The 16,760-nt window shown below is 27.4% G+C and overlaps 3 protein-coding genes across 5 annotated transcripts in view; 2 read left to right on the plus strand and 1 right to left on the minus strand.

The window, feature by feature from the left end:
• LOC113402043 (5'-deoxynucleotidase HDDC2) overlaps nt 1–5,748 on the plus strand; it is a 378,551-nt gene extending 372,803 nt beyond the window's left edge. The window contains exons 2-5 of the mRNA XM_064218328.1: nt 1,541–1,687; nt 1,767–1,914; nt 2,000–2,154; nt 3,366–5,748. Of these exons, the coding sequence (XP_064074398.1) occupies nt 1,628–1,687; nt 1,767–1,914; nt 2,000–2,154; nt 3,366–3,602 (600 nt within the window). The 5' untranslated portion in view covers nt 1,541–1,627 and the 3' untranslated portion in view covers nt 3,603–5,748. The remainder of the gene's footprint in view (nt 1–1,540; nt 1,688–1,766; nt 1,915–1,999; nt 2,155–3,365) is intronic.
• Nucleotides 5,749–7,060: 1,312 nt separating this feature from the next.
• On the plus strand, nt 7,061–12,258 carry LOC113402042 (protein N-terminal glutamine amidohydrolase). Of its 2 annotated transcripts, XM_026642160.2 has the most exons (5): nt 7,061–7,189; nt 7,278–7,431; nt 7,580–7,728; nt 7,806–7,930; nt 8,484–12,258. In XM_026642160.2, exons 1-5 carry the CDS (start codon nt 7,074–7,076, stop codon nt 8,591–8,593), a joined length of 654 nt encoding a protein of 217 aa, XP_026497945.1. In that variant the 5' UTR covers nt 7,061–7,073; the 3' UTR covers nt 8,594–12,258. The 2 variants fall into 2 exon arrangements, with proteins under 2 accessions (XP_026497945.1, XP_064071442.1); XM_064215372.1 differs by having other exon boundaries at nt 7,107–7,431.
• A 292-nt stretch (nt 12,259–12,550) lies between these two features.
• LOC113402041 (methionine aminopeptidase 1D, mitochondrial) lies at nt 12,551–16,095 on the minus strand. Of its 2 annotated transcripts, none has more exons than XM_026642158.2 (6): nt 15,884–16,095; nt 15,413–15,626; nt 14,537–14,728; nt 14,198–14,305; nt 12,862–13,015; nt 12,551–12,777 (listed from the first exon to the last, which is right to left on the minus strand). In XM_026642158.2, exons 1-6 carry the CDS (start codon nt 15,940–15,942, stop codon nt 12,587–12,589), a joined length of 918 nt encoding a protein of 305 aa, XP_026497943.1. In that variant the 5' UTR covers nt 15,943–16,095; the 3' UTR covers nt 12,551–12,586. The 2 variants fall into 2 exon arrangements, with proteins under 2 accessions (XP_026497943.1, XP_026497944.1); XM_026642159.2 differs by having other exon boundaries at nt 15,738–16,052.
• Between the last annotated feature and the right edge of the window lie 665 nt (nt 16,096–16,760).

The following is a 16,760-nucleotide window of genomic DNA, read 5'->3' on the forward strand; positions in this document are numbered from 1 at the left end:
AGTAATAGAATGTACTTATCGAAGCGAAGCACTTAAAATACACATTGCATACTTTTATAAATTATTCTCATATCTGTTTAACTGCGAGCGCGTGTTAGATATTGGTACTATAAGAATTATAAGGTACAACCTTCCCGAACCGACTTCACACGTTTAGATAAAGATCTACCGTGTGATATTTATAATATGGTATTCAATGAACACGCTTTTTTTTACTTTAATATCCGGCCGTATTCATATTTTTGATAAAATGAAAATATCTCAATAAAAGTTACGACTATACATGATATATGGGCTGTTTAATATAATTTCATCTTTTTATAATAATTTCAAAGAAAAAAATGGTTTCGTTTATTTTAAGCTGTTTCCTTTAAAAAACATCTGTTAATAGATACATTTAAAGAATAAAAGAAGTGTTTAAATTACTCTACAAACAAAATAAACATATAAAAATGATTAGTAATTTATTCGTAACTTATTGTAAACATTTTAATTACCAAATGCTAAATAATTGTATTTTATCACAACAAATCATGACAATTGAATTACAAGAAAATATTATGTTATTATAAATAATTAAAAAATAACTTACGGTAACAAAATAAATTTATAAAATTGACACTATTACCAGTATTGGATCCATGTGGAGTCTATTCCAACCACGAGAGGACAATAGCCAAATAAACAACATTTGACATCAAATTGATATCATTGGTGGACTGCTCGAATATGAATATGATATTTATTATAAATACCACAGAATGGCGTTTTGAACGTCAACGAAGCTGTTATTGGAGCTTTCGAAGTGAAATTAAGGTGTATTTATAAAATACTAGTTGCCGACCGCAGCTTTGCTCTGGTTTAGGGGTTGGTCATATGTCAGGTATAAAAAGTATCCTTAAGTATCAAGCTTGCTTCAAAGCATATTTCATCCAATTTGATTCAGTAGTTTGGCCGTGAAAGAGCAACAGACAGACGGATAGACGTACAACGGACAGGCGTACAGACAGACGATGGAGAGGCGGACGGACCGAGTTATTTCCGCATTTATAATATATTACTAAAGATAAAAAATTAAGTTGAATATTGTTGTATTACAAATAAAGATAATATAAATAAAATATTAATCAAGAACTATTTGTAGTACATAATATATTTGTGATATTAACAATTCGCGTGTATTACGTAAAATTAAGGTTGGACTATCTTTATTCCTTCTTCGATTTGAATAGGTTTTAGTAAAGTAGTCAATTATAATCACAGTTTGCTTATTGCCGTTTCTTACTAACGTTATATAGACTAATTTCTACCGCAGTGACGTGTTAGTGTCGTAACTTGTAACTCCCTTTACTTGACTACAAACACGAAAGACGGTTTATATTTGAAAATTTTATTATAGGTAATATGCTTAATCTTGTCTTATTTTAATAAAAAAAATTTTTTTTAAATAATTATCATTAATTTATCCTTATCTGTAATTTTCGTTTGACTTTGAAGTTTTCCTTCGGCGTCTTCAAACGTGACAATTTGCCATTGACAGAATATCACAACTTACTTATTGTTAAATACTAAACAATAACGAATAAAGACGACCTTCAAGTAGCTTGTATCCAGATCCACTGAAAAAATGGCTTTGGTTGAAAATAAAAAAATTCTTGAATTCTTGGAGTTAGTAGGCCGTTTAAAGGTAAACTCATACATTTTATTTAACACACCATATGAAAGAAAAAATCGTGTTTTTCTTAATCATAATCTATAAATTCTAGCACGAGAAAAGAACAGGTTGGGTACTATGTAACATAAACGACTGCGAATCCATAGCGGGCCATATGTACCGCATGGGTTTAATGACATTTTTACTCACCGAAGAAAACAATCCAACCAAACTAGACCGATTTAAATGTTTACAAATTGGTAAGCTAAATTAATTAATCATTTTCCATATACCTTAAATAAAAGCATTGCTAATTTATCTTGTAAATCTCGTTTCATTTTATAGCTTTAGTACATGATCTGGCCGAAAGTATTGTTGGAGATATAACACCACATTGTGGAATATCTCCAGAGGAGAAGCACAGGAGAGAGGATGAGGCAATGAAAACTATTGCAGAACTCACAGGTATAGCAGGTGACAGAATGTATGAACTTTATAAGGTAAGTTATTTAGAAATTATCTTGAAATTAATTAATTATTCATCTATACTAATATTATAAATGGTGAAGTAACTCTTCCTGTCCGTCTATCTATCTGTGATCGTACAACTCTTTGACTGTCAAACCACTGAACTGAATTTAATAAAATTTGATATGAAACAAGCTTGAACCCTAAGGAAGGAAATGGCTACTCATTTATGCCTAACATCTAGTTAAATTATATATTACTTATTTATTGAGAGGCAATATATTGGAGATCAAGTATTATATCCACATATGTTTTAAAATAAAAACAAAGGAGTTGAAATTGCATCTTAGCGTTCATTATTCTTCTAATTTTTATTAGTGGTTTTTGTTAAATGTATTCTATGTTTAATTTTTTAGAAAACTGTTATACAGACATGGCCCAATTAGCATATTCATATTGTATATGTATATTGCATATGCATATTGTATGCTTGGGTTCATCTTGAGATTGAGTAAAGAATTTACACATTGCTCCACCCTTATTCTTTTATTCAACGCATACGTGAGGTCTATACTTGAGTATTGTTCTACAGTTTGGAATCCCAATTATAACATCCATGTAGATAAGATAGAAATATTACAAAATAAGTTCTTAAAACATTTGCTGGTTTATCTGATAACGAAGATATCTCTAGAATAGTCCCATTAACTGTGCGTAGACAATTAAGAGACCAATTATATTTTTATAAAATAATTAATAACATGGTTGACTCTAAATATCTTCTAAGTAACATATTATTTAAATGTCCTCGTCTTAGTGCTAGAAATAATTCATTGTTTTTTGTACCCTCATGTAGAAATAAATTTACAAAAAATGTGTTTTTGTACCATTCTTGCTTAAATCATAATAATAACTTCCAAAAATTAGACATTTTTTGCCCAAAAATTGGTGTATATAAAAGAGCAGTTCGTGATATCTTAAAATGTTAACTGTTTCTAAATTGATAATGTACTTATATGCTGTTTTTATTTTTGTTTTAATTTTAATTGTAAATATTTTTTTTTTTTTGTGTATTAGCTTAAGTGGAAACTTGATTGATTTGTGTTTTATGTTATTTTTGTTTTATATTACAGTGTTATTAAAATTGTTTGTTTCCCAAATAAATAAATAAATATTATATGTATTTGAAAAATATTCTTTGTACCATTGCTAATCTTACATTTGTTATTGTTACTTATTGCAGGAGTATGAGAATCAAAGCTCACCCGAGGCCAAATTTACAAAGGATTTAGATCGCTATGATATGATCCTTCAAGCTTATGAATATGAGAAGAGAGAAAATGCACCTAAAAAATTGGAGGAATTCTTTAAAGCGACATATGGAAAGTTTGACCATCCTTTTATTCAGGACTTGGCTAAAGAACTTTATAAGCAGAGAGAGGAATTTGAAAAGAAGGCTCTTGTAAATGGCAATGTATAAGAATAATAATTTCATGTCAACTTTTCTTTACATTACAAATACTGCCATAAGAAAGTCCTATATTTCTAGATATTTAAAGCCGTCTGTTGCTGTTTCATTATTGAGTTATTCTAAGAACAAACATATTTTCTACCTCAACTTTTTATTTAAATTTAAGTCAATATTATGTTAAAATTGTACTATTTTTTTTATGTTTTGACAGGGCTGGTACCCCCAATTGAGTTAGAGTTTAGTATATACCAGTTTTTTAAGTTACACTGTGACATTACCCTGTGTAATTTATAAGTGAACTCTTAAAGAAGTTGTAACATGTTTGAGACAAAGTAATATCAAAGATATTAGTGTTTATTATTACAGCATATTCATTTGATATTGAATATTCTCAATGTATTATTTTTGATTTATTGCTTGTGGTTATGATATGCATAGTTGCAAAAATTTTGAATATATCCCAAGAGTATAATATAAAAAAAAAACTTTGTAAATTTAATGTAAACATAGCATATGATTTTGTAATTATTCATGACTACATGATTATAATTATCATAGCTATTTGAATACCTAGATAGTATACCAAAAAGTCATTGTTATTGTGTAATGAGCATGACAGTATTTATGTGATACACTGCACCCTGTGTTACAATATGTATATTCGGTATAAGTTTTGCAATATTATTAAGTTACTATGTTTTGCAATGTTTTTACAAATATTATATATTTTTGAGATAATTGCCAAATTATCTAAAGCAAAGAATTGTGATTGAAATATGATTAAGAAAGATGATTTTGTTATTTTTTTTGAATCACACAACTTTATATGTTCCTGGACATATACATCTGATAATTCTAAAATATGAATTTTCAATCAGTATGCTTTGTTCTAAATTTTGTCACTGGAGATATCTCAATTTGTAATTGCTTGATAATATTTCATGTGATATTAATAAAAATTGTTTTTTTTAAACGAATATACAACATTTTACTCATAAACATTAAAAAAAACTTCAACTAAAATTACTTAAATTATTTTTACATTAACACAATTTTTTTTAAGCAACTCAAAAATGGATGGATGTATTTCCTAATGGATTTAGCACTACTATTAAATGTTTTTGTAATTAATTAAATTTTATATTTCTTTTCAGTATATATAACTTCCCAACTATTCATTAAAATGTGATAGAACCTGTTATGATAGCATTGTTTAGCACCCGGTATTATGTTCAGTTGATGATGGTAAAGATGATTGAAAAGAAAAGTGTGCATAATGAAAATTCTGTCAATTTACTGAAAAATTGCAACTTTCATTGAAAGCAAATAATTACAATGATGTTTATGACTTAACTATTGTATTTACATTTCATAAAGTAGTATTAAAAGATATTTTTCTAGTAAATCTTAAGTGATTGAAAACAATCCAATGTCATTTACAACATGACAAGCACTCTGTTATTATAATTAAAAAATAATACATACTTACTAATATTATTATATTTATAATTAGTAACAAATATATTAGATTACTAAGATGTTGACTGGCAGTTTATGTTAATAGGATCTTTATCACACCATTAGTTAAATACAGAAAAACAAATAAATTATTTTTCTTTTAATATTACCAGCAATTTCTTACATCAAACAAGTTAATTATTTAACTAAAACAATATTTAGACTTTATAGAATTTATTATTTTTTTGTAAAATTGGGTAGTTGAATAGTATACATACAATTACTCTATTCAGTCAAATTAAGACCTCATAAATGCTAAAGATATTTGAAATTACATTGGTATTTTTTAATCATCATAATGATTCAATCAAAGAACCAGATATTATTTTATATACCTTACACAAACATTTAACAACAAAGAAAAAATCTATATATAAATTGGATATATCAGGCAACAGGTGAACTTGCTGTTTTATATGCAGATCTTTATCAGAATTCCGACTATTTATCTTCCAGCATAAGAACTGATTTGTAACAAACTTATTGTTCATGATATTCAGCAGTCAATGAATATTATCATTAATTAACAGCCTGTTTTGGTTTCACTCCCGTTTGTTCTTCTTTTTTTCTTTGTTTCTCTCTCATTAATTCGGCATCCCTGAAAGATTCATACGAGTTGAAAAATAGTTTTTTTTTTGCAGAAGCACTGTCAACTGACCTTTCATCTCTTGGTTAATAGGACAAAGTATCTCTACATTACATACACAAACAAAATAGTTACTGCAATTGATTTCATGATAACCATGAAATATATATGTTAACTATGTTTTAGGAGGGAAACTTCCACTAAATATGAAATTCTATACTTGTTGCTACTGTTGGTTACCTGTGTTTTCTTTCAGAAAGAGACATGCCAGTCTTTTCACTAGCTGTCTTTTTTTTCTGCATTTCTTGTTGTTTCTTCTGGTTTTTTGCTCGAGCTAAATCTCTCTGATTTCCACCTTGAAATTAAAAAATCAAGGTCGTCATTCAACAATTCGTAATAAGTAGTGTTTCATTTACATATTGCTTAAAAAGTATATATATGTAAATACATATGTTTTTCTTATTGTTATCAACAAAGGGAAGGATCAATTTATGTAATGAAGCGTCATTTTGACTCATTCAAAATGTCATGCATCTTCACAATAAACATCCAGAACATTCTATTGAATGCATATCAAATTTTAAGATGATTAACCAACAAGTTTTCTGTTTTAAAGTATGATAGGAATCTAAAAACACACATAACATTACACTGTTTAGGTTGACAAATTATAATGAACTTACGGGTCATCGTGGCGTTTTTATGGGGTATTAGTATTGTTACTATAAATACTGAATGTAAAGGACGGACGATACGCTAGTCCGGCCGAAACCTAGGACAACGCACCGCCCTTCTTTTCTCCAATATGAAAGAAAATTTCGAAGCAACTAAAAGATAATATTAGCTTTTGAGTTCAAAGCTTCAAAAGTTCAAACTTTTAACCAGCTGGCCATATTGCCATATGGCATAAACATTGATAGTCAAATTTTATTTTTTCATTATATATGCAAAGGTATAAATGACAACAGCCAAATTTTAAGGTAAGTATACATTATTGTAACGGTGGTGAAAAACAATATTAATTTATATATTTATTATATTTCATTCATTATGTACATGACTAATATGATGTTAATTTTGAAAAAAAAACCATGATTATAAAGAAAGTAATTTTGGTAGTAAAACAATAATATATTTGGTACTCAAAAATAAGATTGAAATTTTCTTCATATTAGACAATGTTATGAATTAACTAATAGCTTCCTACATTTTTCAATTAATTGGTACTATTTCAAAAATGATTTTTCTATAATATGTGAATTACACGGGTTTACAACTGTAGTTTTATAATCTATTAATATGTGACTTTTTTTTAAAGGTACATAGACTAGCTAGACAACGGCTACTTCTACTAGTCCAGCTGTCAAAGTGTCAAAATGTCGGTCAATGCACAAGTGCATTTTAGTAAAAATGAAAATAATAAAAAGAGTGATAAAACCCTTAAGCCCTTGTTTCCCAAACAAGCGGAATGCTCATATGTTTCTTGTTACTGGCAAGTATAATTTTATATTAAAATATCTGCAAGCAATATGGATATTGATAATTAATGTTTGCTTTGTTTCTGTTTTGCTGCACTGCAGTGAAGAAAACGTATGGAAACTTTGTTCAGATGTGTCCATAAGGATTCCAATAGAGCTGGACAGATGCTTCGTTGTATTTATTTCGAACCCTTGTCGTACTGTGCCTTTGTGGAAACAAAGGGCTGGGCGCGAGGACGATCGCCTCGTTATATGGGTGTGTACTGGAACATGGCATTATATTTTTGTGTATATGTTTAAATGTAACATTTTTCTCTTTTTAATACCATTTAAAAAAAAAATATTATTATATTTTTATTAAAGCTATCAAAAAACAATTTATAAATTTTAATATAATTTTTTAGGATTATCATGTCATATTTCTTTATTCTGTGGATTGTAAAACTTGTTTAGTTTATGACTTGGATTCCGAACTTCCATTTCCAACATTCTTCCACAAATATGTGACTGAGACATTTCGCACAGATCAAGTCTTGAAGTCTGATTTCCACAGGTAAATGAAAAAAAATGAAATAATCGGCATTGAAATTATTGGAAAGTTTTGAATGCTCATTACTAAAATTATTTTAGATTCTTTCGTGTAGTTCCTGCTAAACAATTCATACAACATTTTGCCTCTGATAGACGTCATATGAAGAGGCCTGATGGTTCATGGATCAAACCACCTCCACCTTATCCTGCCATCTGTACTTCAAGTAAGTAAAAGAATATATCTATATTATTATGGAGGAGTTAAGATAAATATAATCTAATAATAATTAGATTTACATAATCTAATTCTAAATTATGAACTTATAGATTCAGTCACAAATGTCAGCCCCTCCATCATTAGAATGAGTGAGTGACGTTCAAGATTACAAGATACTTTATTACTTATCTTGGTGTGTATCAGAAATAAAGAGTAAAGATAGCATATAATACATATCAGACTATATTTATAATTATTTTATTAAAAATATTTAATTTAGTCTACAGAAGCACACCTTTGTGAGTGATAAGACAGTATTCCAATATTATATAACTACATCAACTCTGTTGAGATTCGAAACCCCTTTTTTTCAAATACATACCAAACCATATATCACAGATTATTCTAGATCTTGAGCAATTATGTCATAGCACTTCAAAATTGTTTATTTATCTAAACTCCTGCCTTTGGAATATTTTAAAAAATAGTTTGTTAGGCATGAACAATGTATACATACTTCGAAGAATGGGTGAAAAATTTACCAAATCTTATTATTTCAGCTTCAACTCATAACTTAGATGAGTACATTAATATGGATTCAGACTCCGGCCCCGGTGATGTATTTAATCTGACTGATTTTGTACAGCGATTCTATAAAATAGAGAAGTAGTAGAAAAATGAATGATAGATAGACAAATTATAATTTTAAGTTAATTTATTACCATAACCTATTTTGTTTCGGTTTATGGCCTGAATTGATTATGTTTTAATAATCCTTTGTTACATTTTTATTATTTTGTTAGCTAATATACCAGGGTTCCAAACAAGTTAAGTTTTGATTAAATATAAAAACAATTAACATTAAGGTTACAGTCAGAATATAAATAACTTTTTTAACCAAATTTGTATTTTAAAGTGCCTAACTGCTTAACAAAGTCCCAAGTATTATTATAGAATAATCTAAAACATTTACCTAAGCTTAAATTCTTACATTTTTCATACAATAAAGGGAAAATAAAATAATTAACAAGCAAATTAGTTTTGAGTGTAATGGATATATTTCAATATTGAATAATATGGAACCCATGTAGTTTAAGCCCAACTTGCATTTAACTTATCTTATTTTTTATATAAGTTACATATTTTAAGCTTGAGTGATAAAAAAATACTGTTAAATATATTATTGGTTACATAATATTATACATGAGTAACCTTAACTTTTTGAAAGCTTCAAATATTTACTATTATATTAGCACTTCATTATCTTCATCTTACCTTCTTGAATGAGTGATACTGCACAAACAAAATATTAAAATACTATCTAGAAAAATATTTATTTATACTATATAGTTGTTTATTTTGTTTTTTAACAAATGAAAATATTAATAAGGTAGTATAATTAAGATTATTATATCCATAATCTCAGTAAATGCAGCACTCATTTAATAAAAAAATAAATAGATATGGTATTAATTGAAATTTTTATAATATAAGTATTTTTCCATTAAAATTACAATTTGTGCCATTAAAAAATAATAATCTACAATAAGAATTTTTTAAGTGATTGCGGAAAGAAATACAGGATGTTATTCTTAAATTTTGTAATGACTCTTTAAATATATTAATATGTTTTTCTCGTAAAATCGTATGAAAAATATAATATTCACACAATATTTATTCATTTTCCTACATACATGAAAGCTATTAACTATTATAAACATATTGAATTATGAAGTGCTTACGAAATTTAAGGTATATTTGTTTGCATATTTTTACATATATAAACCTGAATATCCTTTATTTTTAACTGACTCAAAACTTTTATATATATTTTCCATTAAGTAAAGTTTATAATTCCAATAAGTTTAATTTGGTGTCATTGGAATGGAGCTTTAAATGGTAGGGTTATTAACCTATAAGTGTGATTTTGAATAAAAAAGTAATTAGGATATTATTATATTTTCAAATTGCTTGTTGAATAACAATAATTTTAATATCTTTATACATAATTGTAACTTCAAATATTGCTGTAAACGTAACGCGTAGTGGAATAGAGAGTTATGAATTTATAATACAAATGACAAAAGTTTATTAGTATGATTTAAAGCTTTCTTACATCCACTTGTGGTCGTGAAATTTATCAAATAAAAACAAACTATACATCAATTTAAGCTATTGGGGTAACGTTACCTACGTTATTCATGAAATTATATCAAATAAGTATGAAGAGAATTTATTCATGTTCCACTGTTGAACAAAAGCCTCGTTTTCTCTTAGCGAGAAGTTTTAAAACCATTATTATAATGTATAAATTATTATACACGATAACCTATTTGACGTTGTTAAATTTCGACACGCAACACAGCTAATTGGTTTCAGGACATATTAAAAAAAAAAGGTAACGTGTCCAATATAAATTAAGTGTAGCTTGCACGCTACGTAGCTTCATTATTTAGTTTATTATTACAGGAAATTAGTATTTTTGCTCCATAATTAAATAGCAAAATGAACGACAAAAACAAACTAATATTTTTGAAAGTAAAGGTACAAATAAATGAAAAATATAATATAAAAAAAATATCATATATATATATATATATACATACAAATAATGGTATTTTGTATGATTTTTAATAGAGGTTTTTAATCCTTAATAACTACTTTCCATAAAATTCAAGATTCCTATCAGTTTTTGTGAACGCGACCACAAGGCACGAAGTTGTTTTTGCATTTAATTTAATTTTGAAATTTAGTAAAAAAAATTTTAACTTGAATAAGTACAATTTATCTAAATTATATAATTTATTTTCTTTATACCCGGATATATATATATATATATTAAAGATCAATATGTCGATTCTGCGACGATGATCCTTACGATATATGGTTTTGACCTTTCACAGTTTTGCTCCTGCAAAACGTACGTGTAGAGGTAAGAAGGTGTATCTCATATGAGTCTTAACCAAAAAACATGTAATCTAAATGTATCAAGGTTATCCATAAATTGCCAGAAAAGCGCTACTGTACGTAAAGGGTACCTTGTATCTGAAATTAATTTATTTATGCCTGTTAGGATTTATAAATTTGATTAAAAGAAGCGTTTGAAAATAGCGCCCTTTGAAGGCAGATTACGCGTCTTATTCCTTCTTATTCAAATTTAACCCTCAAGCTTAAACAGTGTCATTTAAAATTCATACATTTTGAGGGATACTTTTTAATTTTTATAGACAAAGATACCACCTTACCTGTACACATAGTGTTACCGATGTTGTTACCCGTCGATTGTTTTAAATGACATCATACATTCAGTGATAAAAATACATTTAAGTAATTTTATTGTAGATTATATTATATCGTCGCGAGGTAGCTTTTGTATGTTGTTAAATCTATTTAAAAGTTTTTTATCAACTTTTATACACTCTTTTATCCTTCCCTAAGCACCCTTAGTATTATAAGTATTGATAATATACGTATTTAATCATCGTAATTTTTATTATTAAACACCGTTGTGTGTTTAATTGTTCAATGTTATAATTTAAAAAATATATAATATTGTATACATTTTTTAATATTTAATATATTCAACAAGGCATCTTTATTGTAGATAATAGTTATTTTGGACATATTGAATTTTATTATGAATTCGCGTTTCTATATAATAAGTGTAAGTAAAGTAATTATAATGTATTTAAATACAAAGAAATAATAATTAATACCAAAAGAGCACCAAATACTATCCAATTGTTTAAAATTAATTCAAAAAATAAATAAATTATAATATGTTTATACTTTCTGCAGGGTTTTGTATCTGTGTTCAAATCTAGTCAATATTTAAGTAACAATTCGCAAAATATCTTTATTAAATACTTAACGAACTAAAAGTGCTTGGTAGTTTGTAATATAGCAATGGTCGCTATGAATTATTACCTAAATGCTAAATTCTATGATTCCAAACTATATAAGCAACCTAAGTCTATTCTTCCTCTACTCTACTATTAAGTAATTTACTCAAGTGATCGTAGTTATATTTCATCGAGGCGTAGCTGGAGATTTTATGGGACCAAACAATAAAATAATTGAAAACACAGTTTTTAAACGATTAGTTAAATGTCGGGGCTGTGTTTGTCCCACTGGTTACGCCTTATTCTCTTTTAACTATTTCTAATACATACGTAAAACTTTTCAATCGATATCTTCCTTCCAAGCCTTTAATTAAATTATCAAGTTTGACTGAACAGCCTATAAATGATAATAATTGTATTGCTTGTGCTTTCAATGTAACATGTGTTTTTTGTTAAATTTAAGAATTCGAGCTAAAATAAAACGTCACACGCATTTCTTTGTTTTATTTTATAACATCTCACCGAATTAGTTGTCTATGTCTGGTATTAAATATTTGAGCAAGTTGATTTTAGACTGACCTTACATCCTCGTTTCTTTCTCGGTAAAATTTATATTAATATTATTTCACATGTAAATTAATTTATGTGCATTCAATCAAATTATAAATTAAATTAAATTATGCTCTAATACCTAATGAAGGTTTTCTACGAAATTTTCTTAATTTATGTGAGTAAAGTATTTGAACGCGGTTTTACTAAAACAATGATACTGTTATGCATAAAATATTTATTTTTACTAATTATATACTATTTAAAAAAAACTATTTTGTTAGTATTTCAGCTCCGTCTTCAGTAATTAAAATAGTGTGTTCTGCTTGAGCTGCTCTTGCACCATCCTCAGTGGTGACAGTCCATCCATCCTCTAATAGTATCGTATTTTCATTACCATGAGACAGAACAGGCTCAATAGTGAACGTCATACCTGGCTTCATTAGTCCAGGATATCGATTTTCTGTAACATTAAAATTTTATTATTTTGACATCCTCGATTTAATTAAAATAATTTTAAATGTACGTAATACATCAATTTATTTACGTGTGTGATAGATTTCAGGTGGACCATGAAAATATTTTCCAATTCCATGACCAACAAAGGCTGGTAGAACAGTGAGCTTATGTCTTTTTGCGATCCTATGTATTCTGAAGCCGATGTCACAAAAAGGTACATCCGGACCGCATATTTTTATAGCCTGTCGAATATACAATAATTTAAAAACTTTGCAGATTGCCATTTCTATATAATTTAATATCCATGTTTACAAAAAATCTATTTTACTCTGGCAAATATATAATTGAAAACATTTTGGTCAGTAAAACTTTTCTTCCTATCTCTATTTGCACCCATCAATATTCTTAACCAACTCTTTTATTAACATTACTCATCCTTTGTTAATAGTCATTACACACACGTACTGAAATATCATAATTTTAAACAATCCTAAAATGGACTGCAACTTAAAAATTCACTTGAAATATAATTATTGCATAAATATGCAGTATGTATGCAAATAAAACTTGAAATAAATACTAATACTAGCTTTAAAAGTTTCTTTTAATTTAATATTGCTTTACAATGAGAAAAAAGAATGTTTTTTATTGCCAATTCATATTTGCATAAATTATAACATGAAATTAAATACAATTTACATTTGCAAGGCAACATTATATAACGCGGGTGTTAGGTATACTTAACACGCAAACAAATACCGTTGAAGTAAACTACACTTTTACGAAACAAGGTTACCAAAGTTGGACTGTTAAAATGACCTGGATAAGGCGACGCAGTATCTTGACGTGTATGTAATCGAATCCCCATTGTTTTAATTCATGATATACTATATAACTTATAGCACGCACCTCATTTCACTTGTAACCTTTTTCATAGGTACTATTACTAAAGATATAAATATGCTAAATTTAAAGTCAAACGGATATATAGTTTCGGAGACCTCGTGATGAGTATTGACATAATATATTTCTTATATAGTTAGAGTAAAGAATATATGGATACATTTTTATTTATATATGTAGATAATTTATTACATTCAAATCGAAGAAGAAGTGAACACAGAAATGAATGTTAGATTTACATATTCCATCCCTCAACTTAACTCTTTTATTAACTTAAGTATTACTATTATATATCAATTTTTATTTAACTTCAAAAGGTCCGACATTCAAAACGAATTTTTTTAGGAATCCATAATGAATATCATACATTTTAGATTTAGATCAATCATATCATTTTAAGTCAATGATTAAGTTGTATATATTATTTTTTTTTAATTAAAGGTGTTAAAATATCAAAGCTCTAAATTAGTAATGCCCTAAGCATAACACACTAGCTATTTTAATAAGTACTATAAACCAACCTGATTTAAACAATCTTCTGTAGCATGCACAAGATGTAAGCCATGATCATCAACATCACCTACGAGAAATGTCTTAGAACAATCACCATGATATCCTTTAAAAAAAACCTAAAAGTTAAATAAATAAATATTTAAATATTAAACTTAACTATATACATACATATTGCGGTCATATGTTTACTACTACATAAACAGGATGACAACTTTTGAATTTCAGACTTCCATAAATCAAATAATTATCAAGGTAAGTTCATTATAATGATAGGATCACAATTAAACTTAGTAAACAATGCATAGAAAACAAATGTAAAGTTTACATTTTTTTTATAAATAGCTTACAGTTATATCAACATTAACTATATCTCCATTTTGTAACGGCCGAAGATCAGGAATGCCGTGAACTGCAACATTGTTCACGGATGTGCAAACACTTTTGGGAAATCCCTTATAATGCAATGGAGAAGGGTATGCCCCAGCTTCTAAACTTAATGTATGCACTAATTCATCGATATCATCCGTTGTTACACCAGGCTGAAACATATAATTATTATTATTATACTGGTTAACTAAGAAATACATACATTTAATTTTAATGAATATTTGATATTCCAAATCAATTAAAAAGCGTTTGTTACTATTGATTTCAGCCCTGTATTAGGCACAATAAGCCAGTAAAAGATTTGTAAGAAATCTTCTTGAGCGCCTCATAGGTGTTTCAACTCTAGACCATGGGCAAGCCTAGAATTTTTGCACACCCCTGCATCCTGTTTAAAGTGACTGTCGATTTATCATAGCTATGTCATGTCTAAGTCAAAGAAAGTAAATGCTGCTTTATTTCCCAAGCAAACTGGACTACAAACGATGCAGCTTACTAGTTTTTATTCACTCTTTCATTTTTTATTGTTGTATTTGTATTATAGTTATTATTTTAATTTTTTTTATATTGTTAATAATTTTAGAGATCTTTTTTGTTAAAATTTTACTTTCGATTATTTTAATATTAATTATTTTATATATCGTATGTAGTGTTATTGTGTAATTAAAATAACATATCACACATTATGTTAACAGATATTTTATGTATTCTTCAATTATCAACTCATTACTACTGCTATGATTGCAGTTTTACACAAAATATAAAGAATAAGGCCACATTTGAACATTACTAAATAAAAAACTATAAATTATTTTAAGATGAAAGAATAAAATTGTCACCTGAACAAATGGTTGTACTATTTTTAATATATTTGCTGCAACATTACAACTATTTCTCATTCCTTTTATTTGTTCTTCATTTTTGATTTCAGGTTTTTTACTAGTGTTTAATAATTTTCCTAATATATAGTCGGGCTTTTCAATATGTTCAGGAACTAGTCTGCTGGGTGTTGTTTCTGCTGGATGAACTTTGTCATATATACCAAAACGTCTTCTGTAATAAATAAATAATTCATTTTCATATAAATATAGAGCCCATATATGATTTATTTTTTGATTTAGAAGGCTTTTTTATGTTTTAATATAAAATGAAAATAAAACTTACAACAATTGCTTTTGAAGGCGGGGACTTAATGCTTTAGGAATTCTCATTTCTTCTTTTTCGTGTTTATTAAAATTTATTGTTCAATGTTCGAAATAATTCAGAGACAATTATTTTCAAGTTATTCAAAATTTAATTAAAAATCTTACATATTTGCCCTCCAAAACCGTCCTACTGAACGAAATGCTTCACGCGACAGTTCCATCATATTGTCTACAAACTATAAAATCCTATAATATCATTTGGTTTCTATATATATATATATTATTGACACTTTTTAATTCTGTAAATTTCTAATTGATCTATACATATTAAATTGTATGCATAACTTCGGAATTTTGAAAAGTCTAAATGGCATTTGAAATTTGTGTCATGACATTGATGACATTTGGCATTTTATTAACTTTACACTAGAAAATAATCGGAAAATTTAAAGACATCAATTTCTTTTTCAAGACTATATTTTCCGAATATTTATAAATCTAATTCATGGGCAAAGATTGCTTAATTTATTGAAAAAAATACTTAAATACATAATAGCTAAATATTTTGCTAAATATGTGATGTACTTAATTAATAACCAATCTCAAACAGATATTTATACCTTAACTCCACAACCATAGCTTTATAATTTGTACTAAAAGGGATACATTTTTGTTAGGCTAGCAACATTAAGCGGATGAGAAATGCGATTTCGCCGTCTGCGGAAAATTTCTCTGAAAACAATTCTTCGAGAACAATTCACCGAATCACAATTCGTGCATGACAACCCATTAACTGAGCAAATTTTACGGAGTATTCAATCCACAAGGATAACCGAACTCTCTGTAATATACAAAAAGCAGCGACTACCTTACTTATAAATGTTTTTATACAAATACAAATTAATAAATTTACGCTTTCAGCCGAACCCGGAGTCAACGGACGAGGACGTAACGGATATCATTTACCTGTTTTAACAGATGTTTTTATATATATTTTTTTAAACGGTAAACAATCTTTTAGAAAAAAAGAGAGGTTTATTTT

The sequence above is a fragment of the Vanessa tameamea genome, chromosome 2 (assembly GCF_037043105.1).
Source record: "Vanessa tameamea isolate UH-Manoa-2023 chromosome 2, ilVanTame1 primary haplotype, whole genome shotgun sequence".
In the NCBI taxonomy this organism is placed as follows: domain Eukaryota; kingdom Metazoa; phylum Arthropoda; class Insecta; order Lepidoptera; family Nymphalidae; genus Vanessa; species Vanessa tameamea.

Bases quoted from the DNA above. Each gene is read 5' to 3' on its own strand.
- LOC113402042 (XM_064215372.1), top strand. From the start codon at position 7,108: ATGAAAATAATAAAAAGAGTGATAAAACCCTTAAGCCCTTGTTTCCCA. The intron at 7,432-7,579 runs GTGTGTACTGGA...ATAATTTTTTAG, and splicing joins ACGATCGCCTCGTTATATGG to GATTATCATGTCATATTTCT. The intron at 7,931-8,483 runs GTAAGTAAAAGA...TTATTATTTCAG, and splicing joins TCCTGCCATCTGTACTTCAA to CTTCAACTCATAACTTAGAT.
- LOC113402041 (XM_026642158.2), bottom strand. From the start codon at position 15,942: ATGATGGAACTGTCGCGTGAAGCATTTCGTTCAGTAGGACGGTTTTGG. The intron at 14,729-15,412 runs GTGACAATTTTA...TATATGTTTCAG, and splicing joins TAGTACAACCATTTGTTCAG to CCTGGTGTAACAACGGATGA. The intron at 13,016-14,197 runs GTTGGTTTATAG...TATATTCGACAG, and splicing joins CAGAAGATTGTTTAAATCAG to GCTATAAAAATATGCGGTCC.